At 48.4% G+C, this 24,791-nt stretch overlaps 2 protein-coding genes and 1 long non-coding RNA gene across 5 annotated transcripts in view; 2 read left to right on the forward strand and 1 right to left on the reverse strand.

Annotated features, from left to right (window-relative positions):
• The first annotated feature begins 8,897 nt into the window (after positions 1 to 8,897).
• Positions 8,898 to 14,914, forward strand: AZGP1 (alpha-2-glycoprotein 1, zinc-binding). The gene is made up of 4 exons (XM_034988454.1): positions 8,898 to 8,973; positions 10,750 to 11,010; positions 12,992 to 13,267; positions 13,890 to 14,914. The coding sequence occupies exons 1-4, from the start codon at positions 8,898 to 8,900 to the stop codon at positions 14,219 to 14,221; spliced, it is 945 nt and encodes a 314-aa protein (XP_034844345.1). The 3' UTR covers positions 14,222 to 14,914.
• LOC117999390 lies at positions 9,672 to 13,113 on the reverse strand. Of its 3 annotated transcripts, none has more exons than XR_004676263.1 (3): positions 11,505 to 13,113; positions 10,097 to 10,340; positions 9,672 to 9,889 (listed from the first exon to the last, which is right to left on the reverse strand). It is a non-coding gene; the product is annotated as an uncharacterized LOC117999390 (long non-coding RNA). The 3 variants fall into 3 exon arrangements; XR_004676264.1 differs by having other exon boundaries at positions 10,882 to 13,113; XR_004676262.1 differs by lacking the exon at positions 11,505 to 13,113 and having other exon boundaries at positions 10,097 to 10,428.
• ZKSCAN1 (zinc finger with KRAB and SCAN domains 1) overlaps positions 13,180 to 24,791 on the forward strand; it is a 98,613-nt gene continuing 87,001 nt past the window's right edge. The window contains exons 1-2 of the mRNA XM_034988175.1: positions 13,180 to 13,267; positions 21,682 to 21,774. The gene's annotated coding sequence lies outside the window, so the exon portion shown is untranslated. The remainder of the gene's footprint in view (positions 13,268 to 21,681; positions 21,775 to 24,791) is intronic.

Consider the following 24,791-nt stretch of genomic DNA (forward strand, 5'->3'; position numbering starts at 1 on the left):
CTAAGCCAGTCCGGCACCCACCATCACATGAAAATCTGGAGGAAACAAAAATATAAACTAATAATTTCTTAAGATTAAAAATCTGTAACATTTACAAATAGTCAACAAATGCATTTCTCACCAGTATGGCAAGAATTCAACTTAGCAGCAAGTATACTCAAAGAACTGGTGATACAGAGGCAGCATCCTGGTTTTTATTCCATGCTGATCCCATCTGGCTCATCACTAGCATTTCTAGAAAATTCTCCTTCCTGCACTTTGTACCATATAAAGGCAAGCTCTTGCCCATGCAAGCATGCAGTGCTGGGAGGCTGACAGGAAGGAAAGCCTGGAGACCAGAGCCCATGAGCAGCTGTTGATCCCAAAGACCAAATTTTTCCTTCTTGACCTGCTGCTGCCGAACAGTGGGACTCACAGTTGACCCATACCTCAAAGTCCTCTCCACTTTGACAGGTCCTTACACTGTGACTTTCTTTACACAAGGTATTCCAGATCTAGTGAAGTCTTCCCCAGGTTTTAGGTCACTGCTCGCCCCCCAACAATCAGATCTTTATCCATGATTATAAAGGCAGAAAGCCCCTGGGGCCCTAGAGCCAGGTAGTGGGGATGGAGGATGGGAGGAAAGCCAAGTTCGTAAGACCAGAAGGGACATCTTTGAAAGCCATCATGGCCTATTCCAAGAACAGAGAGTGCTAGTAGACTGAGTGCTATGCTGTTTTCACAAGCTCAAGGGGCAATCCCTAGTAGGCATGAAAACGGGACTTAGCGGGAAAGAAATATCAGAGCCCCGATGATTGACAAGAGACACAAGTAGAAACGTGCAGACACTCTGCGCCCCTCACCCCACAATGCATCTCCTTTCCTCCTTCCCTATCTTATTCCCATCCTCACCTCCAGGCCTCAGCTCTCACACGGGAAGTGATGTCAGAGTCAGCACTTATCCAGCTACATCTGGCCACACGCCTTACCCATCTGAGGCTGATCCCACTTTAGAAAGCATCAGACTAACCCCTGCCCAGGATTAGTGGGTAGAAAATGAGCTGACTTTGGGGTCATTCTGACCAGGGTTCATGTGGGGGCTCCGCTAGTCACTAGATATTTCACAGTGGCTTAATCAAGTGACTTAATCATCTGGGCTACTTTGCATCAACAACTCCTCTCATGGTTATTGTGAGAATTCCAATTTTAAAAACTAGCTTATGTAAGGTGCATGTGGCCAAGGGATGGCGGGGACACTGGGTGATTATAACAGATGGCATTTATCAAGCAAGTACTATGTACCAGGTACCTGTGATCTTTTTTAATTCTCATCACAAAACACCTCTGTGATAAAGCTATTACTATAATATCCATTTTAGCAATGAGGAAATTGAAGCGCAGATTTGCTGAAGGTCACAAATTCGGCAGGTGGTGATGGAGTTGGAGGTCAAACCTATACATGCTGTCTGTGAAACCTGGGTCATTAACCAAAACTTTCACCATATTAGGAGTTACTTCTGAATAATCAGAAGGAGCGGAGAGACAGCCCTAGGTAGGGATTATATTGACCCCAGAGAGTGGCTGTTCAGGGAGGATAGAATAATGGAGCATTACTGAAAATGGGTAGGGGTGATGAGGACCTCTGGAATTTAAGGAGGGATAGTAAAAGAATAAAGGAGCAGACAATCACTCTACAACCCACAACTGGACAGTCGAATTCTTAAGTTGAATGGAAAGAAAAATTGCAAATAACATAAAGATTAAAAATAATGTTTATTTGGTTTTGGAATACCTACAAACGTTGTTGCCTCTGGTTCCCTCAATATTCACAAGATATCCAAGGAAATGAAGTCTGTTCAACTGACTCAGGAGTGTCTGCAGATCTGACTTCTCTCTCCCAGCCTACCGATAAGCTCCCTCTTGTGGCAAATGGGATATTAACTCTAAGACTCAAGAAACACCCATCCAAGGGGAAATGTCTGGCTTGGACCTTACCGAAGTGAGGGCATTAGGTGTATGGGTCCGCCACAGCTCCAAGAGGCCAGCAGTGAGGGCTGGACCATCCTGTTTGCCCTGCAGTGGAAGACCGGCTTTCCCAAAATTGCGCCAGCATATTAATGCAAGAGGGGCCTTCCGTGCTCAACACCCCTCCACCAAGACTGGAGCACACAGGTGGGTTGATCACCTTGGCACACAAAATCCCCTCTGCCAGTGGGGATCCAAAATGCAGACGGGAGGGGCATGGGACCATCCCTTGAGGCAGTTGCTTGGCAGAGTTTGGAATTTAACCCTACTTGAGCCCACAGGTTAACCTGTTACTGTTTCGTGGATGCTGACAGAAGACAGGAGAGCTCTGGGACACAGACAAAGGACTGTTGGTCATGGCACAGCAAGCAGCATGAGCATCGTGTTGGCCAGGGTTACCCCGTGCCCCTAAATCCCAGACAGTAACTCTAAAGGATCCAAGTAGATGTTCTATAAGCAGTAGGCTTGTGGTACAGTCAAGGAACGCTGACCTTGAGGAATGCATGTTTTTCTAGTGAGCAGTCATGAGTCTGATCTTTTTCCAAAGGTCATCTCTTAAGGTTGCTCACTGCAAACACTATCCTGAGAAATGGCCCGGGTAAAGATCACATAAGGCTTGGCATTCTTGCCATGTCCAGTAAGAACATGCAGGAAGCTCAAGAAGCTCAAGGCCCATGGCAGATTGCCCTGCCCAACAGCACCCCTGACCACTCCCCTACCTCTGTGCTGGGTTAACCAGTTGTCTGTGTGAGCTCTGCAACTCACAAGACAATTGCTCCTACTGGTGAGGCAGGATTGAATCCAAAAGGTGCTAACACACTGATCTTTGGTGACTCTCTGCATGGGTTGAGACAAGATTAATATGATTTGTGAGGAGTTTGCCACTGAATAAGAACATAGAAAGGTAATGAATTTAACTCCATTGGAAACAAAAGTTTGTGTGGAAAAGTAAAATAATTATAGTTGACTGCATAGCAGAGCTGTAAAGTTATTACATAGTCATAATAATGGAAACAATGAAAATAGATCTGACCTAAGTTCTCATATATAATATTTATATTAGGAGGATGGGTGATGGGAGATGGAAGTGTGTGATGGAGGCTGGCAAAGGGAAGAAAATAAATCCTCTCTTCCAGGATATCTATATAACGCCTAACACTGAAATATCAAGCATTTTATTCAGAGACACGGAGGTAAACATCTCCAAAATAACCAGCCAAAGTTTAAGCAAATCACTGCATAAAAAATGAAGAAAAATATTTTGGAAACCATATTACTTTTCATAAATTAGGCATTGAAAAAATACTTATCTTGGGGCACCTGGGTAAGTCAGTCATCTTATTAAGTGTCCAACTCTTGATTTTCATTCAGGTCACAATCTCAGTGTTGTGAGATCCATCCTCATGTTAGGGTCTGCAATGGGCATAGAGTCTGCTTAAGATTCTCTCTCTCCCTCTCCTTCTGCTCCTCCCCCTCCCTTTCTAAAAAGGAAGGAACGAAGGAAGGACAAGGAAGGAAGGAAGGAAGGAAGGAAGGAAGAGAAAGAAAGAAAGAAAGAAAGAAAGAAAGAAAGAAAGAAAGAAAGAAAGAAAGAAAGAAAGAAAGAAAGAAAAAAAGAAAAGAAAGAAAGAAAGAAAAAGAAAGAAAGAGAAAGAAAGAAAGAAACTTCCTGTCTCACTGGAAAATGGTTAAGGGAAAAAGGGAGGAACTGCAGAAAGATCCTGTAATTGGAAGTAACAGTGTAGAAAAAATCTTTTTAAAGATTTTATTTCTAAGTCATCTCTACACCCAATGTGGAGCTCAAACTTACAACCCTGAGATCAAGAGTCGCATGCTCTACTGACTGAGCCAGCCAGGTGCCCCTGGAAATTTATTTTGTTTTATTACTTTTTGAAGATGGATTGATTGATTTAAGAGAGGGAGGGAGGGAGGGAGAGAGAGAATCTGAATCAGACTTGAGCTAAAGCGCAGAGCCCAACGCAGGACTCAATCTCACAACCCTGAGATCATGATCTGAGCCAAAACCAAGAGTTGGATGCTCAACTGACTGAACCATCCAGGCGCCCCTGGAAATTTATTTTAAACAAAAAAATTGACTGAACCCCCAACTGCTTTTATGGCTTTATAGGATAAAATCAATAATAAAAAATTTTTAGAAACACAACAGAGGTGGAAATGAATGCCGTGAACAAAGCAGGAAATGAGGCCAGACTAGCTGGCTGTGTGTGGGGGCCCTACATTCAGGGTCTTGCACCTTCTGGGGAATGTTGGGTTGAGAGCTCTAGAGTAAAAACAAAGAAAAAAAGCAGGGTGGTGTTCTGGAGATATGCCTACCACAATGGACATATTCATCAAATTCAACAAAGAAATCCCAGCCTGAGTGCTCCTGGACCCTGTAGCCCTGGGCACCAATCAGAAGTGGGAATCAGAGAACATCCCAGTGAAGTGGCTGGGGCCTGCCTGGAGGAGGAGTGTCCTGACATGCTCAGAGGGATCACCTACTACCTGGACTAAGTCCAGTGCTTCCTATGTTCTACTCACCAGCAATGAGCAAGAGAAGGGCCAAGGAACCTTGAGAAGAGGAGACATGGTAGGTTGAAGACCCAGTGGAAGAGAAAGAGGGCTTAGAAGTATGGAATGGTGTTCCTCAGAATCCTACTTAACCCACTAAAAATAATTCTCAAAAGCTCTGAGTTCAGGATGAGAATAAGAATAGGGAGGGACATTGCCGGCTCACTCCTGAGCCTCAAGGAAGGTGCCTAAGTTCAGATTCTTTCCTTATCTTGAGCTTCCTAGGGAGAAACTGGCCTGGGTAAGCCCCATGGACCTTTGCTTCTCTCTCTCATTCGTAGTTTTTCTCATGCCGAATTGGGTGCACAATATGTGAAAATACTGTCTTTGATACTTGGTCATGGAAGAAAACCCAAATAACTCAGAAGGAAATAATTCAGCCAGTGATATTTCAAAGAAACTTCTGGCCCCTTGAACAAATTTGAAAAACCACGTGACAGGAGAAGGATTTCAGATCAATAAGGAAACCCAAAGTCCACAGGAACAAGCCAGGCTAAGGCAGACTGGAATGTGAGACCCCACCCCACCATGGCAGGAGAGATGGGTTGGGGGTGGGCAGGGGGAGGGAACCTCAGAAGACCCCAGGACTGGCCAGCTGTGGGGGAAGAGAAGAGGGACACTGAGCCACTCAGACATCCAGAGGAAACTTCCCGGAGAGATTGAGATTTCAGAGGAGGAAGTGAAGGCCAAGACAGCTGGCCAAGAAGAGATGAAAGATTGTTCCTGACCAGGTGGGTGTGAGATGGCTGAGGGGAGGGCCACAGGGGCCTGACAAGGGACATGACTGAGGGTGAGGCTGGGCTGTGGGCATCACCGGGCACACCAGGGAGGATAGAGGGCCCAGAGGACCAAATGTGGATCCTTCCACGAGCACCTCCTGCCCGCCCAACAGAGAACCAGCAGCAGATTCTCCTTCAGGCAGGATCAAGTTCAAGTGCACTCTGAGAATGCCCCACCCCAGGAGGACCTCATTGCTACAAACTGTCTCCTTCTTGGCAATTCCTCAGTCACTTTGGAATTGCATATTGCTCTATATCGGGGGACCACTCTGCAAACAGCCCACCAGCCCCAAGGGTACATGGGAAGACCTGTGTTTCCATGTAATTGGCTTCCTCTGTATCCTCCGTATTTTATTTTATGCATCAAAAATTATCTTGAGGGGAGCCTGAGTGGCTCGGTCGGTTAAACGTCTGACTCTTGATTTCGGCTCAGGTCTTGATCTCAGGGTCTTAGTTCAAGTCCTGTGTTGGACTCCATGCTGGGTGTGGAGCCTACTTAAAACAAGAAAAAATTATCTTGAAAGAAAATAAATAAATTTTAAAATTAAAAAAATAAAAATTATCTTGAGGATAACCAGCAAGGGAGGCGATGGCACAAAAGGCCAAGAACCACTGACCAAGAGGGATGGGGTATGCAGAGACCAGAGGCTGTGAGGGACAAGCTGCAGCAGTGGGATGTGCCTCATTCGTTGGATGATATTGGATACTCATTGGATTGGAGCCCTTCAGAACCTGATTCCAACCTGCCTTTTAAATTTATCATCCCACCTGCCCATCCCCTCAATCTTCACGAACCCAGTTTCCACCAAATTGGCCTTAATGACCCTCACATAGGTCTGGCACCATCTCTTTTTGTCTTTGCTCATGTATCCGTTGATGTATTTATGTAAGTGTTATTTTACTGTCTTCTCTCTGTCAAGCACTGGACTAAGCACTAGGGACAGAAAAATGAACATGACAGATAGCATCCCTGTCCTTACAAAATTTGTCCTTTATCTGCCAACAGAAATTGGCATTTCTGGGGCACCTGGCTGGCTCAGTCAATGAAGCATGCAACTCTTGATTTCGGGGTTGTGAGTTCAAGCCCCATGTTGGGTGTAGAGATTACTTAAAAATAAATTTTTTTAAGTAGTCTCCACACCCAGCATGGAGCCCAACGTGGGTCTTGAGCTCACAACCCCAAGATCAAGACCTGAGCAGAGACCAAGAGTCAGACACTTAACTGACTGAGCCACCCAGGCATCCCTAAAAATAAAATTAAAAATATATATATATAATATATATATATACATATATTATATACATATATAAATATATGTATATAAAGAAATTGGCATTTTTTTAAACTTTTTTTTTTAAGATTTTATTTATTTATTTGAGAGAGAAAGAATGAGACAGAGAGACAGCATGAGAGGGGGAGGGTCAGAGGGAGAGGCAGACTCCCTGCTGAGCAGGGAGCCCGATGTGGGACTCGATCCCAGGACTCCAGAATGGTGACCTGAGCTGAAGGCAGTCACTTGACCAACTGAGCCACCCAGGCACCCAGAAATTGGCATTTCTATCTCTGTTCCATGTCCTGTTCAACCACAGTATGTCCCATGCTGACACCATTCCAGATTTGAGTTCCTTCTCCGATAATTCCTTGTTGGCATCCATCATAGGAGATGGGCAGGAAACTCCTGACCACACTTGGTTTTTAGATTTCTTAGGTTTTCATAATTAGGTTACACAACCTAATTTTCTGTTGTTAGGTTCTAATCATTAATCAGTATTAGGTTTTCATCTGTTCCATCCTGGCAATTGCAAAAGACAAAAGATTCTTTCCACACTGTCACAGAAATTGCCTAATCTTTCAGGCTGTGCTTGAAGTCGGTAATTCCTGCTTCTGCGTTTACACTCTTTTTCTTTAGGCTCTGCAACACTTCTGGACTCCACATTCCCAGACTTGGGTCCCTGATTTCCTTAAGCCCTTCACGCCGTCCTATGGTAGCAGCTGCTTAGGACCTAAAATTTTGCCTTCAGTGAGCATTTCATTCTGGCGGACCGCCAGAGAGAACTCAGTCAGGTGGGTAACTCTCGACGGAGTAAAACCACAGCCTGCAAGAAGGTTCCCAAAACGCGTGTATCGTCTCTGCATTCAGCCCCAGTCCGTCCGGCCCTGCGATCAAGCCCGGTTACCCTCCCTGCATTTCCCTGTCCCAATTTCATTATCAGCAGAATCTTCAGTTGCTGAAACAGAATCGAACTCCCACCTGAAGCAGAAAACAAACAGGCTTATCGGTTAGCCGTCGGGATCAACGGAGAGACTGGCAGACCCCGCCTCAGAATTAGGTGGGAGAAGCCCAGGGCAAAAATCACACCACTGAACAAGTCCTGCAAACACACACCGCGGCCGGGAGGAGGGACCAACGACACCACCTCCCCGGACGCGGGGCACGCCCCCCGCTTGCAGACCCGCTGCTCCCAGGAGGGGCCGCCCGCTCTGTCGCCGCCTGCGCTTCCGCGACACCCGCCCCCGCGGCCAGGGCGCGGCGTCCGTTGACCGAGCCCAAGCCGGGCGCCCCCGTTCCGTTGCGAGGAGGCTGCCCAAAGGGGCATCGGGCTACTTCTGCCCCCAGGGTGGAAAGGCCTGGATTCCCCAAGCATAGGAAGGGGCGCCTGGGCGGCTCCGTCGGGTGAGCGTCCAACTCGTGGTTTCAGCTCGGGTCGCGATCTCAGGGTCCGGCTCCTTCCTCTCCCTCTGCCCCTCCCCCACTCACGTAAGTGCGCGCGCGCTCGCTCTCAAATAAATAAATCAATCTTAAAAAAAAAAAAAAAGACGGGGCGCCTGGGTGGCTCAGTTGGTTAAGCGACTGCCTTCGGCTCAGGTCATGATCCTGGAGTCCCGGGATCGAGTCCCGCATCGGGCTCCCTGCTCGGCAGGGAGTCTGCTTCTCCCTCTGACCCTCCCCCTTCTCATGCTCTCTCTATCTCATTCTCTCTCTCAAATAAAAAAATAAAATCTTTAAAAGAAAAAAGAAAGGGAGGGAGGCAGAGATGTGAATGTCCTCCACGCAGAACTCCAGTGTGCTGGGTGAGAGAGAGAGAGAGAGGGTCCCACCCTAGCTGGGGTCTGCCATGTGCAGAACTTTTCCAGAGGCGGTCTGACAACACCCCAACCCCCCCGCAGTGAGCCTAGGGTGATAGACTGGAAAGGCTACACACACCCCAGGCACCTGCCACTTAACACTCCCGCTTCCCTCCTCCCTCGTGCCCTGGCATTCTGTCACCTGGGGGATACACAGTCCCAGCCCGGCTTGGCTCTCAGTCTGCACACGGTCTGTGAGCTGGCTGAGTGCAACCTCTGCCCGGGGTGGCTTGTGCATCCTTCGCTGTCACTGTCAGAGGAGGAGCCTGTCCTGAGTGCTAATTGGCTGTGGAGTCACCTTTCCCAGGCTGGGCTCACAGCCCAATCATTCCCAGAACTACACCTGGCTTTATTTCCAAGTAGTCTGCTCTGAGCTCCATGACCCAGGGCAGTCCAGAATCTTCCGGTCAGGCAAAATGGTTACAGTGGTGTCTGTCCTGCTGTCCCTGCTACTCCTTCTGGGTCCTGCAGTCCCTCAGGAGACCCAAGCTGGTGAGTGAGGAAGCCAGGGTGGCTCTGGGGGACAGATGGGCTGGAGAAGGGCCTCTAATGCAGCTGGAATTCCCAGATATACCGTGGGAGTGAGTGTCCAAGGCTGTCACCTAACTCAGCTCACAAACGTCGAGAAGCCTTGAGGGAGCCTCTGAACTCATGCTCAACGAGGCCTTAAGAATCAGAAGCTAAAACCCTTAGTTTACAAATGAGCAAAACTGAGACCAAAGAGGTGAAGTGACCTGGCGAGGGTCACACACAAAGCAGGAGCCACACAGGTAGAACTTTCTGTCCCTTGCTTTCTTCCAGTGGCTGGGTGAATCTGTCTGGTTCTCAGAGAAAGAGGGAACAACCCTAAGGGGCAGATGTGAAGGCAGGTTAACTGGACGGTTGTACAAGGAAAATGATCCCCTCCCCCCACAGTCAGACCACAGTGCTACCATTAGCCCTGAGGGCAAGTTAGGGGGAAAGAAGCCAGCTGGAATCTGGGAAGCTCCAGAGTCCACACTAGGATAGGAAAATGAGGCTGTTTCCTGGCCACCAATTACATGAAGAAATGTAAGCTAAACTGTGCATGTCTGAAATTCGTTACATTTAAAAATTATGAGGATGCATGTTTTATTTTAAAATGTTAATCACACCCTACACCAAAATCTGTATTAGTCAGGGTTCTCCAGAGAAACAGAACAGACAAGATATAAATACAGGAAAAGAGATTGATTTTAAGGAACTGGATGGCACAATTGAAATCTGCAGGCCGGAGACCCGGAGAAGAGTCAGTGTTGCCATCTTGAGTCCAAAGGCAGTGTGGAGGCAGAATTCCTTCTTCTTTGGGGGACTGGGCTTCTTTCTTGTGGCCTTCAACTGATTGGATGAGGCCCACCCACTGTGAAGGGTAATCTGCTTTACACGAGGTCTAAAGTTAATCACATTGAGAAACTAATTAGCAAGAATAATTTCAGTACTTGAACTAGGAATCATCCATAGAACCTCCAACATTATTAACCCCGATGTGAGTTATATCCTGAATTAATTGGAAATGTCCCCCCTCTCCAAGCCCCTGCCTCACACCAAAACGCAAGGTACAACCCTGGGAATTCTGAGATCCAGATCCTGACCTTACCCTGTGCCAATCCATTCTAGGTCATCTCCTGAGTTTTCTGGCAAATTCTTCCTACACATTCGAATTCTATGTCTTAGATTAAGTTGTGCTCCAGTAACAAAGTTTTTAGTGGCTTAACCCAACAAGTGGTTTATTTCTTGCTTGTGTAAAGTGAATACAGATAAGGCAATGTTCCTGTCTTCCCTGGGGTGACTCAGGAATCTGGGGTATTTGCATCTTCGGACTCCTGGTTTCATCCTGAGGTCTCCACAGTCATCACATAAATAAAAGAAAGACAGAACAAACCAGTTAATAGGGCCTCAGACCAGAAGAAAGACATCACTCCCACTCACATCCCCAGAATGCATATCACTCCCACTCACATCCCCAGAATGCAGTCGCATGATCCCAAAATACATACAAGGAGGCTGAGAAATATTACCTTCTTATGTGTCAAGAAGAAACAATGAAGTGAAAACACAATGGTGTCTGAAGTACCATACCCAGGATAGAGGTAGGGCCCTTTGCACTTGGGTGAGCCTCCAGAGTGGTGAGGCTGAGGGCTGGGGAGGACGAGGCCCAGTGGCCACAGCCCCCTTCCTGGCCCTCTGCTGCCCCACATTGGGCATCCCTTGCATGGACCCCACACCTCAAAGTCTTCTCCTCTTTTTCAGGGCCTTACTCTCTGAGCTTCTTCTACACTGGGCTGTCCAAGCCCAGGGACGGCTTCCTCAGCTTCCAGGCCACGGCCTACCTCAATGACCAGGATTTCTTTCACTATGACAGTGAAGATAGGAAGGCCATACCCTCGTACCCCTGGAGCCAGATGGAAGGAATAGAGGACTGGGAGAACGAGAGTGAACTTCAGAAGGCCAGGGAGGACATCTTCATGGTGACCCTGAAGGACATCATGGACTATTACAAGGATACAGAAGGTCAGTGGACCGTGCACTGCTGGGGTGGAGGGTCTTAGTTCAAGAGGCAGCCCTGCAGGGGTGAGTGGAAAGGGGTCAGCAGGATGGAAGTAATCCCCGTCCCGAAGGAGGAACGGAGAGCAGGGTAGAAATACGCAGACACTCTGCATCCCCCCAACCCCACAGCGCATCCGCTCTCCTCCTGCCCCATCCCATCCCATCCTCACTCCCAGGCCTCAGCTCTGACAGGAAGTGATGTCAGAGTCAGCTCTCATCCCGGCATGCGTCACCTCTCAACTGCACAGCCCAACCTGTCTGAGGCTGATCCTACTTTAGAAGGCATCAGGCTCCCTTGCCCAGGGATGTTGGGAAGAGTGAGCTAACCCTGGGGTCCGTCAGACCTGGGTTCACATGGTGGCCCGGCCAGTCACTAGCTGTTTGACAATGAACATGTTCTTAATTATCTGGTCTGAATCTGTGAAATTGGAGCCTTCAAAAGATTCCACAAAACTTACCTATGCAAATTCCATGAAAGCTAGAACATCGTCGGTCTTGATCTCCCCAATCGTCCCATCACCTGGGACAGCCACTAATAACCTGCTCAAATGAAATATGTTGAATGATTGAGAGAAACTGCCTCACACAAACTGTGGCCCATACTGGGAGCTTAGTAGGGACTGAATTCAAAGCCACACACTGTTAGAGTTACATGGAATCCTAAAGACCCTCCTGTCCATAAGGAGCGGACTTGGGAGGGCTCATCTGGAATTGTGTTAGGAGGAGGAGGAGGAGCCGGGACCTCCCCACCCCCCAACCCCCCATCCCCAACCCTATGTCCCAAGTCAGCCAGTCACAGGCTGGTGAACTGTTGATGCTAAATCATCATAGGGTGAGTGTCGAAAGATGGGTTTCTGAGCACAAAAATGCCTAAGAAGCTACGTAGAATCTGAGAGTTTCCTACAGGAGGCCAGAGGTACGCAGACATCTGAAGGATAAGGAAGGGGAAGCCCTGGTAAGGAAAAGGGCCCGCACTGTGCATCAGAAGTAGGAGAGGGTGAGGTACCCGGGTGCCCGGGAAGGACCCAGCAGACATCTGATGGGCTGGAATAAAAATGCTGAAGCAAGTAATTATGAGTAAAGAGGGTAAAGAGAGGAATGGAGGGTGTGAGAATAACATTTCCTGAGCACCTACTATGGGCCAGGCACAGCCGTCAACACTGGGAACGCTCACAGCAACGCTCTGTGGCCGTCGCTGTTTCCAAGCCGAGAAGACCAAAGCACAGGGAGGGTAAACGCTCAAGTTCACGCCAGGTCGGGGCGGAGAGAGATCTGCCGTGTGCGCCCAGGGAGCTTGGGATCAGAGCCTGGGCCCACAGCGCTAATCAGTATCGGGTCCCCGCCAGTTGTGTCCCCCTCCCAGAGGAGGCCAGTTTCCAAGACTTGTTGCTCACTGGGCTGAGAGGGGGCTTCAGAGATTCGTAATGAAGATCTTAGGCCCCAGAATAGAGGGGAGCCGTGATCACATCATGTTTACTCAAGCGGTAACATGAGCTCCACTTAGAACAGCGAGAAAAAGGAGAGATTTGGTAATCTGTATAAAACTCCGAATAATTTCTATTTAACTTGGAGATGGCACTTCAGTGTGGTTCTGTCAGGTTCCTAAGAACTCCCAGTGTATTCGACGTTCACTAGATGAGATGATGCCGGACGGTGGGGGGCAGGAAGCTGGGAGCGCGGTGCATGGTCTGCAATCCCTGACCCTCCCCAGCCAGGAAGGATGCATCGCAGCTCAGACGGGCCTAAAACACCAAACCAAAGCACCTTTCCCTCTTCTGCTGTATGTGTGACTCATAACCCATTTGCCAAGATAAAGGGACCACATGCTGAGATTTCCAAAACCTCGCTTCCTGTTGTTTCTGCAAACTGGGTAGGAGTCGAAGTTATTAAAACGGAGTCGATGCCAGGCTGACTGACTTCCCTGGGGGGCCCGGGGCGGGTGCAGGGGCTCACACCTTTCAGGGAATGTTTCGCTGTGAGCTCCGGAATAACAAAAGCAGTGGAGCATTCTGGAGGTACGCCTACGATGGAAGGAACTTCATCGAGTTCAACAAAGAAATCCCAGCCTGGGTCCCCCAGGACCCAGCCGCTCTGAACACCAAGCAGAAGTGGGAGGCGGAAAAGGTCTACGTGCTGCGGGCCAAGGCCTATCTGGAGGAGGAGTGCCCAGCGATGCTGCGGAGTTACCTGCAGTTCAGCAAGATCCACCTGGACCGACAAGGTACCCCCCGCTTCCTAGGTCCTGCTCCCCCCGTGCTGATCTGAGAAAGACCAAGGTGATCTCAGGCTGGGAGCCTGGGGAGCATCTCAGGCCCAGGTGGTGTCTCTCGGATGATGCCTCCCGGCTGGGCAGTGGATGAAGGCAGGTGTGGGAAATGCCTGCCTGTCAGAGCCTGGTTGTCCCAAGCTGAGACTTCGGTTTGGGAAACAGTGAGAACGAGGGTCCTGTGGGACAGAGCAGGCATGGGTCTGACGGAGAGAGCCACAGGCAGAATTAAGACACCGAGCTGAGAATGGGGGAGGAGGGAGCCCCAAAGCTCACTCAGAAGTTTGGGAAAAAATAGAAAAATGTATGGGGGGGTAGTCACAATTTCTTGCCATCAGATGTCAATACACGGTGGAGGGACAGGGGAGCCCGTGGGCTGTTGTGGTCATTCCACGATCCAACGGGGAGGCTCCTGGGAACCCTCGGCCTTGCCTGATCTTCGCAAAGGTTCCCTGGGGAGGCAGACACAGAGCGTGGAGTTCTGCTCATCACTGACGCCCAGAGAGCGGGAGGGAAGGGACGTGAGCGGGAGCCACCGAGGGCAGACCCTCAATGTCCACGCTCTGTCCCTTCGCAGATCCCCCCACCGTGTCCATCACCAGCCACTGGACCCCAGCAGAAACTCAGACACTCAAGTGCCGAGCCGATGGCTTCTACCCACGAGAAATTGAGCTGCACTGGATTCAGGGGGACGATACACAGGAGGCTGAGGGGGGAGACGTTGTTCCCAGCGGAAACAGCACTTACCAGTCCTGGGTGGTGATGTCAGTTTCCCCGCAGGACAGAGCCTCCCGCTCCGGCTCCGGCTCCTACTCCTGCCGGGTGAAGCACAGCAGCCTGGCCCAGCCCCTCACTGTGCTGTGGGCGGGAGCGAGGGCTGAAGGCTCCGAGGGCACCCGGGGGCAGTAGCCACCCCTCCTGCGGGACAGGAGAGACGAGCTCTAGAGGCCAGGGGTCAGGTGGTGGATTGAGGGACATAGAAGCCGAGAATGCCGGCCACGGAGCTGACTCACGGCTCAGTTGTCTTGCAAAACCCCATTAATCTAATCTGTGGATCAAATCAACAGTAATCACCTTGCCTAGCACACAATGTAGAAAAGTATTTTTTTAAACAGAGATGATACAAAAATGGGAGTAGATGTTACCCTTCATCCTGTGCTTCTCAGCCTTCGATTCATTTGAAATTCTTGGTATCGACTTAAAGCAACGTTTACAGGGCATCCTGCCCTGGGGGGTCCACTGTAGCAGGGCGTGGACCGTCTGGTCCCTTGCGCCTTGTTCAGGAGCCCACTGTGGATGTCCCCTCTGTTGCGAGGTCGTAGAACCTCTTTAATACAACCCACGCCTCTTCTGTGCCTCAGTTGCCCAGACCTGCCTCCTCCCAGTGAGCAGCCCCCCTCCATTCCAGGTTCCCACACCTTCTGGTCTTGGAGTCGCCAGAGACCCTAGCTCATCTGAGAGGCTTCCTCTCTTCAGGACGCACTCCCAGGAAAACAGGAATCAGATGTTCTTGGACTCCCTCCAAATTCACTTGAGTTTGTTTTTTTTTTTTAACCCAGTTACCCACCACCGTCCACAGGTTTGAAAACCCCAAAAGACAGAACAGACCTCTCACCCCTGACCTTTCTATGAAGCTCATCTGCGTGACGCACACTTCCTTCCCTTCCCAGTCCCGGGCCTCCGAGTTGGGCTCCTTAAGGAAATCATCCCCCGCATTCAGTATGCTGAGCTGACCCTTAGTCTTTCTTGAAAGCCTAAATTTGAAGGTTCTGCTTGTCATTTTTGATACTTTGACCCAGTTTGGAAATCAAACTGAGAAATAGCTTCCTCAGTCTATGTGAAATCCACATTCCTCTCCTCTAGAACCAAAAAAAAAAAAAAAAAGTCCTGTTTGAACGGTACAGGCCGCAGAGGAAAACAATCCAAATAGTCACGATGGAAAAATATGGCCATGAACAAATAAAGAAAACCACGTGACAGGAGAAGGATTTCAGATCAATAAGGAAACCCAAAGTCCACAGGAACAGGCAGGCTAAGGTAGACTGGAATGTGAGACCCCGCCCCACCACGGCAGGAGAGATGGGTTTGGGGTGGGCAGGGGGAGGGAACCTCAGGAGACCCCAGGACTGGCCAGCTGTGGGGGAAGGGGAGAAGGACACAGAGCCACTCAGACATCCAGAGAAACTTCCCGGAGAGATTGAGATTTCAGAGGAGGAAGTGAAGGCCAAGACAGCTGGCCAAGAAGAGATGAAAGATTGTTCCTGACCAGGTGGGCGTGAGATGGCTGAGGGGAGGGCCACAGGGGCCTGACAAGGGACATGACTGAGGGTGGGGCTGAGCTGTGGGCATCACTGGGCACACCAGGCACCCACACCGTGCGTCCTTCCACGAGCACCTCCTGCCCACCCAACAGAGAACCAGGAGGTTCTCCTTCAGGCAGGACCAAGTTCAAGTGCACTCTGAGAATACCCCACCCCAGGAGGACCTCATTGCCACAAACTGTCTCCTTGGCAATTCCTCAGTCACTTAGTAGTATTTTGTCTCTCTCGAAAATTCCTCTGGGGATAGTTCACCAGCTAGACTGCAGGGATGGAGGGCTCGGATTTAGGCAGGAGATGCCAACAGGATATGGGACTTAATGTAGTTGCTGTTAAGGTCCTCTCCAATTTTGGTTGAATGCTGCTTCTCCAATCTGGCTTGTCACTAGAACTTATTCTGCTTATTGAAACAATACCCTCTGTCAAGGTTCAGCCCACATCTTACCTCCTCCCATGACCACTACCACGATCAGTAATTCCAACTTATACTCGTCCATGCTGAGATGTCTCTCAGAAATATCAGGGAAGATTTCCAGAAAGACATTGAGTGAAGCCAATGTCCACTCTATCTCAGCATCATCCCAGACCATTCTCCTTTTTGTTCCTTTCCAAGTGAAAGGAAAGGAATCAACGATGGGAATATCTGGGGGAAGAGCATTTGGGGCAGAGGGGATAGCGAATGCCAAGTCCCCAGGGCAGGAACAATCGTGGTATTTGAAAGGCAGAATAATGACCAGTGGGCTGGAGTGTCATAAGAGAGGATGTTGAAAAGGCAGGTAGCAGTCAGATTGTGCAAGGCATCGTTTGCCTTGGGAAGGAGTTTCTACTGCAAACGGCAACACCTGGTAGGTTCTAACCAAGATGGCAGTAGGATTTGCTTTAGGTTTTTTGTCTTTTTTAAGATCTTATCTATTTATTTGAGAGAGCGAGAGCAGGGGCAGAGGGAGGGGGAGAAGCGGGCTCCCCTCTGAGCAGGGAGCCCAGTGGTGCGGGGCTTAATCCCAGGACCCCAAGATCATGTCCTGAGCTGAGGTCAGAGACTTAACCGACTGAGCCACCCAGGCGCCCCTGCTTTAGGTTTCTAAAACATCACTTTGGCTGCTGTGTGAGGAAGGGACAATGGTGACACAAGGGTGGAAACAAGGAGACCAGAAACAAGTCCCCGGAAGGACTCTGGACTGGAATCCTAGCAGCTGTGAAGGGAGCAAGCAGCCAGAGTTTAGTATATATTCTGGACATCAAGCCTACAGGACTTGCAGATGGACCGATGAGCCTTGAGTTTGCTGACGGGTTAGATAGGAGCTGTGGGGGAGAGTGGTGACTCAAATTCGGATCCCAAGCCTTGGATCGGAGTCACTTCTGGCAGCACCCTCCCCCACAGGCTATGTCACACACAGCCTCCAGCCTCAGCCCCTTTGATGGCTCTCACCCACCTGATCCCTACTGCTGGAGCACTTGCAAGCTTCCTGCTTCTCATCGGAGGAAACATTTTCAAGATGACCCACCTGGAATAGTAGAATAGTATTTCCAGTACTCCCAGTCCCTGCTCTGGTTCCCAGTGTAGCTCCCCCCCACTCCCCAGAACCAGCCTCCAAAGCAATCCGTGCTATTCCTTTCTGCGTCCTTCCTCGCTCTTACCGCTCAGACCTCTCTCTTCTCCCCCACTAGCCGGAGCGGCAAGCTAAGGTCCCAATTACGCCCCACGCTCGCATCCTCCCCTTACCTGGCCTGCCTGCACACCCTCGGATGAGCTTGTCCTTCCAGAAACCCCTCCCTAGCCCTCCAGACGCAGCTTCAGCGTGTCCTACGCGCCCCCTCGTGGTCGAAAGGCAAAGGTGCAGGCTGGTCGTGCTCACGGGGGCGGGGTCTCCTCCCGCCAGAGTGCCAGGAAATGCCCACGCACCCCTGGAACCCAGGAAGCCAAGGTGGCTGGATTTATATCCCCGACCACAGCAGAGCTCCGGGAAGCAGAAGTGCTTTCTACCTGGGAGGTGAAAAACTGTTATCGATCATTCTAAACTAAGAGCTGGCAGAGAGAGGAAAAGATCCAACCGAAACGCTTCCGTGAAGCCCCCCTTGGACCGGCTCCTCCAGCCCGTGGCTGCCCCAGAGTTTATTTGCTCCCTTCTTCAGTCCTGACCCGATACTCCTCGCTCTCACCTGCTCTGGTTCAAGGGCTTGCGTTCGGCTTTGAACTTCAAATCCCAGTGCCTACTTCAGGCAAAACAGTAAACTAGTGACAGAAGGAGACCTCCTTAACCAATGTGGCATTTAGGAATGCCCCTCAGCTGCAAGGAATAGCATACTTGACTGCAGATGGTTCATACAACAAACGAGGGATTTTTCTCAGCTCCGGGGTTACGTCTCTATGGGGGTTTTTTTGGTCTCCCCCTACTGGTCACAAAAATAATTGCAGCAGGTGTCAGGAAGGCGTCCTCAACAATTTCAGCTCAAAGCCCGGAAGCATGGCCCTAAGATAATGACCAAAACCTCTCCCCACCCACCACCCACCCCCGCTACTCACCCCACCACAGTTCCTGCCTTTGTTCACGGAGGGAAACCTTCCTAGGAAGACACACCCACCCACCCCTTCCGACTTCAATTTACATCTCACTGCCCAAAGCCAGTTTCCAAGTACATGTCACAGGCTGGGTCCCTTTCGTGAGATTAAGAGTTTTCTGTCAATTCTTGTCAAAATCAGAGCGCATTTTTTAGCACACAAGAAGGAGGGAGATTATTTCGGGGTAAGCAGCCAACAGTTTGTTACATTTGAAAAAAATATGATATAATGTTAAAAGAAAAACAGTTACCTCACTTAATGAAACATGAGCACATTCCCATTAAGGTCAGGAATAAAACCAGAATCTCTATTTCCACAATTATTCAATATTTTTCTGGCATTTCTAAGTTAATTCCTTAAGACAAGAGGAAATGAGTTCAAATACTAACAATCATGAAATGAATTGACACTTATTAGCAGATGCTCTGCCTTCCTACCTAGAAAACTCAAGAAAATCAATGGCCAATTCCCTGAAATAAGTCAAAGAGTTCAGAAATGTGGGTGACAAGCAAATATACAAGATCAATAGATTGCCTATATACCAACAACAAATAGTTGGGAAATATTAAAGAAAAAAGGAAACCCAATCACAATTGCTTTAAAAGGAATAAAAATAGGGCGCCTGGGTGGGTCAGTTGGTTAAGCGGCTGCCTTCGGCTCAGGTCATGATCCCGGAGTCCCGGGATCGAGTCCCGCATCGGGCTCCCTGCTCGGCAGGGAGCCTGCTTCTCCCTCTGACCCTCCCCCCTCTCATGTGCTCTCTCTCTCTCATTCTCTCTGTCTCAAATAAATAAATAAAATCTTTAAAAAAAAAAAAAAGGAATAAAAATAGAATACCCAGGAATGACTGGATGTTTTCCTCGGGATTGATCAGGGCGCCCTGATTTATACAGGTTATTGTTTGCAATGGAGTTCCGCACCTTTGGCCTTGAATCTGGTATTTGCCCCTTCTCTTTAGGAACCCAATGAAGGGCTCTCCCAGGCCTCCTGGCTCAAGCCTTCAGGCATATCCTGTCTCCTACTCAGACTTCCTCTCTACCCAAGCTATGTAAGGGGTCTGGAGAACCAAACACAGGCCAGGTTGCAGTGGCCTGAGAACAATGTGTCTTCGATATGGGAATAAATTCTTAATATAATACTAAACCCCCTCCAAAAAATATATATATATACAAAATAGTGCACATGGGAGTTAGTATGGGTTACTGGCTAAGTAAGCAGTCTCTGGAATAAGATTGAATGGTTTTGACTGGAAGCTCTGCGGTTTATAACTGTGTGATCTCTCTACCTCAGTTTTCTTGTCTGTAAAATAACAGTAGTGTATACCCCAGAATGGGATGAGGGTTAAGTGAGCCAACACAGGTAACACTCTTTAGTGGCAGGTATGTAATAAACATTCAAAAATTATTAGCTACAGGGGTGTCTGGGTGGCTCAGTCGGTTAAGCATCCAACTCTTTTTTTTTTTTTTTTAAGATTTATTTATTTATTTGACAGAGAGAGACACAGCGAGAGAGGGAACACAAGCAGGGGGAGTGGGAGAGGGAGAAGCAGGCTCCCCGCCGAGGAGGGAGCCCAACACGGGGCTCTATCCCAGGACCCTGGGATCACGACCTGAGCCGAAGGCAGACCCCCAACCACTGAGCCACCCAGGCGCCCCAAGCATCCAGCTCTTGATTTCAGCTCAGGTCATGATCTCAGGGTCGTGAGATCAAGCCCTACATTGGGCTCCAGGTGGAGCCTGCTTGGGATTCTTTCTCTCCCTCTCCTTCTGCCCACCCCCCACTCACTTGCACGCTCTCTCTCAAATAAATAAATTTTTAAAAAAATAATTAGCTATATTAAGTATTCTATCATGGTTATTGCTACTGAGAGAAAGGCCTTCTTAAGCCAGGTACTGTTCAAAACTCATTAATTCATTTATTCCTCAAGACAACAGAAATGTTTTCCATGCAACTCCCAGGTGAGGCCCTTACAGGGAAGGGGTGAGCCCTCCTTCCCCCTTGGTCTTCCTCATCCTGCTCCTTGGGATTGGGTGTGGTGCCTGGAGCTCCATCTTCAACTGTGACATTGAGAACCACACCCTGGGGACAGTGGAGCAGAAAGCTGGAAGCAACCAGAGTGCCAGGTGCCTGCCGGTGGAGCCCCCAGCCCAGCCCCAAACCGCCTAAATCCAGACTTTACAAATGTGAGAAAAACAATCCTCTGTCTTGTTTCAGCCGCTCACATTTGGAGTCTCATTCACAGCCATCAAACCTGTGTCCTAACTGATAACAGCCTGCCACCAGGCAGTTTCTGCCATTTGAGACATTCCTGGGTGTAGTATTGAAATAAAAGCTCGGCCTTCTGAAATGCCCTTTCCTTAAACTGAGACAGGGCCAATTAGGAGATAAGAAGCCCAAAGCAAGGGGCACCTATCTGGCTCGGTCGGTCGGTGGAGCATGCGGCTCTTGATCTCAGGGTTGTGAGTTCGAGCCCCACGTTGGGTGTGGAGCCTACTTTAAACAAATAAATAAGCTTTTTAAAAAGAAGAAAGAAGCTCAAAGCAAAATGTTTCCCAGGTAGTAATGTTGCTTAGGGACCACCTAGGCAGACAATTTTCGTTAAACTAAAGCTGCCTGGCTGGAAAATTAAATATTAATAGCTGTACATTAATAGTTAAAAGGAAATTTGGGAGCATGAGGGTGACCCCAAAATAATTTCAATATACACACTGTTCTCTTTTCACTATGCCCCATTAACTTTGCCTTGCCTTCTCTCAGCCATCCGGTCCCACAGGTGCCTCCTAGGCTCACAACACCTGCTGAGGGAGCAGTCGGCTTCCCTGGACCCTTGAGCACCCAATCCTTACATAAGGATCTTAAAACACATTGGGCGTGTCAGTGTCAGATTTCCTTCTCAGGCTAAAGGGGCCCCTTTCAGGATTCCGAAAGACATTTCCTCGCTAGGTGGTAGGCTCAACTGCAGTTGCACCATACTGCCACGAGAGGGCGCTATGTACCCATGCTAACGGATTGGGAGAGGCTCAGCCGCTTTAAGAACGTGTAGGGCTGGCGGGAACCCTGGTTTGCTGATCCCTTTCATGAGGTCATCTCACTTCGTTTTCACACCTGTCCCCCAGCATTTCCACCTGAATGTCCTGAAGACCCCTCAGAATCCCAAGTTCAAATACCAGCACGATCTTCCCCCTCCACCCCATCCCCAGAGGAAACCAGAACAATTTCTCTCCTCCCCCTCCTCTCTCCCCCTCCTCCCCCTTTACCTTCTCCCCCTCCTCTCTCCCCCTCTTCCCCCTTTACCTTCTCCCCCTCCTCTCTCCCCCTCCCTCCTCCTCCCTCTCCCTCCTCCTGATTCCTCCATCTCAGTTAAGGGCATCTTTACCCTCCTAACCACCCAAACTAAGACCTTTGGTTCCTACCCCTCCCTTTCACCCCAGACAGCCTAGATGTCACCAAAACCAAAACAGGCTCTCACTCAGGTCCTTTTGTCCACCCAGATTGCTCCTGTCTGACTGTGCCTCCCTCGGGCAGTGCACAGTCCTCCCCAGTCGCCGGCCTTTCCCATCATCCTTGACGCTCTGACAACACAGGTGAGATCATGTCATTTCCTTTTTTAAAGGCCAAGAAAGGTGGAAACGACCAGAGTGTCCATCGAAGAGTGAATGTGGTCTAGCCATTCAATGGAATATTATTCAACCTTAAAAAGTAGGAAATTTCAGGGGCGCCTGGGTGGCTCAGTCAGTTAAGCGTCTGCCTTCAGCTGAAGTCATGATCTCGGTCCTGGGATCGAGCCCCACGACAGACTCCCTGCTCAGCGGGGAGCCTGCTTCTCCCTCTCCGTCTGCTCCCACTGCTTGTGTTCTCTCGCACTCTCTCTCTCTCAAATAAATAAATAAAATCTTTTAAAAAAAAAAAAAGGAAATTCTGACACATGCTCCAACAGGGATGAACCTTGAGGACATCATGCTAAGGGACAGCAGGGCTTGGATTCATCCAGAACTGACTGTTGGACCCAGATAGTTTTATCAATAGGCCAGGCTTTTGAGACAACAGTCCCAACACATGGCAAAGGATGTGACAGAGGGATCTACTTCAAACATACGCCGATTTGAAGAAAACCTTTAAATCAGTTACTTCCTTGGTCTCTAATGTCCTTTTTTTTTTTTTTAAGATTTTATTTATTTATTTGAGACAGAATGAGAGAGAGAGAGCACATGAGAGGGGGGAGGGTCAGAGGCAGAAGCAGGCTCCCTGCCAAGCAGGGAGCCCGATGCGCCACCCAGGCGCCCATGTCCATTTTTAAATAAGGGAAATTTCTGGGTTGAATTTACTTTTCTGAGTAGATCTTCCTACTGAAAGAAAGGGAAGTTCTCAATCTTCATTCTCTACCTGGGAGTAGCTTTGCCTAAAAAGTAATAAAGCTGGCATTCAGCTTTCCAAATAAGGCTTTTTGGCTTTGGTTACTGCAAATCTGTCTGAAGTCGCTTTGTGCTTCTAAGAGGACACACCAGCCGAGAGTTAGTCGGCTCCAGAGCCACTCCTGGATCTTCCAGTTCCTATGTGAGCACTCTAGGCAACTTATTTATGCTCTTGGGTTTGTTGTTGTTTAAAGATTTTATTTATTTATTTGAGAGAGAGCACGAGCAGGGTCATGATCGGCTCAAGTCATGATCTCAGGGTCCTGGAATCAAGCCCAGCATCAGGCTCCGCACTCAGCAGGGAGTTTGCTTGAGATTCTCTCCCCTTTCCTCTCTCTGCCCCCCCCCCTCACTTGTGTGTGCTTGAGCATGCTCTCTCTCTCAAATAAATATATAAATCTTTAAAATAAAATAAACGTCGGCCATCAACAAGCTTGCAGTTTTGCTGTTGTTGTTGTCATCAGTGTGATTAGCCCATCAGGACCAAAAGAATTAAAATAGTGCTTTCTGATGTAAATATAATGCAAGCACATACAAAATGTTAAATTTTCTAGTAGCCACATTTTGACAAGCAGAAAGAAGCAGGTGGAATTAACTTTAACGCTATTTTTAATTTAACCTGATCTGTCCAAAATATCACTTCCACATATACATTTAAAATTATTTTTAAGCTATTAAATGATAAAGTTTACACTTTACAAAATTAATTAAAATATTTAAATTATTAATTTTAAATGTTATTGATATATATCTTACATTTACATTCCTTTTTTTCATATGAAGTCTTTGAAATCCAGTATGTATTTTACATCAAAGGACATCTCAATTGGGATTAGACACATGTCAAGTGTTCAGTAGCCACCTGTGGCTAATGCCTACCCTATTGGAAAAAGCAGGACTAGAATCTTAAGCCAAAGAAGATACTTAAGGCAGAACATTGGCAAATCCAAACCCCTGCTGATCAAACAGAATGCAATGATTTTTCACAAAGCTGCATTTCTAGTTCTACTGTGGTAAGAGCTGAGGTAGGAGGGAAGACTTTCTCACATATTTGGGTGACCATTTTCCTCTGCTGTAAATTGTTTAAAGCCAAATGAAGTCCTTTTTTTTTAAGGTTTATTTATTTATTTGAGAGAGAGAGAGAGCATGAGCAGGAGGGGCAGACAGAGAGGGAGAGAGAATCCCAAGCAGACTCCACACTGAGTGTGGAGCCCAACAGGGGGCTCCATCCCAGGACCCCGAGATCGTGACCTGAGCTGAAACCAAGGGTCCGACACTTAGCCAACTGAGCCACCCAGGTGCCCCTCCCCCAAAGAAGTCTTGAACCTTCTTTAAGGTGTTTTTCTCCAGGGTAGCTTTTCTAATGTTTCTCTAGGCTTGAGTTACAACTGGCAGCATCACCCCATATGCTAGAATTTCTGACCAATGTAAAATTTCTCAGATATGTAAGAAGTCCTGATAAATGCCTGGGACTTTGGCCACATTTATATTTTCAGGAGGGTCCTGACTTGAGTGGCTCACTGGATTTTCCTCTAATGTGATTTTTTTTTTTTTTTTTTTTTGACAGAGAGAGACAGCGAGAGAGGGAACACAAGCCGGGGGAGTGGGAGAGGGAGAAGCAGGCTTCCTGCAGAGCAGGGAGCCCGATGCGGGGCTCGATCCCAGGACCCTGGGATCATGACCTGAGCCGAAGGCAGCCACTTAACTGACTGAGCCACCCAGGGGCCCCTGATTTTTTTTTTTTAAGTAGGCTTTACACCCAACATGGGGCTTGAACTCAGAACCCTGAGATCAAGAGTTGCATGCTCTACTGACTCAGCCAGTCAGGCACCCCATTTGTTTGATTTTTTTAAAGAGAATAGATGCCCCCACCTCTGTTGAGGTATGATTGACATATAACATAGTGTAAGTTGAAGGTGTAAAATGTGATGATTTGATACAATTATATATTGCAAAATGATTACCACAGTAGGATCGGTGTCAGAATTTCCTTCCTTCTTAAGGCTGAATAATATTCTATTGTGTGTGTAGACCACATTTTGTTTATCCATTCATCAATAGACACTGGTTTGCTTCTACTTTGGGACTACTGTAAATCATGTTGCTGTGAACAATATCTCTTCACGCCCTTGGTTTAAATTCTCTGGGGCATATACCCAGCAGTGGAATTGCTGGATCACATGGTAATT

This window comes from Mirounga leonina, unplaced genomic scaffold (assembly GCF_011800145.1).
Source record: "Mirounga leonina isolate KUSES-001 unplaced genomic scaffold, KU_Mleo_1.0 Mir_454, whole genome shotgun sequence".
Classification (NCBI taxonomy): Eukaryota; Metazoa; Chordata; class Mammalia; order Carnivora; family Phocidae; genus Mirounga; species Mirounga leonina.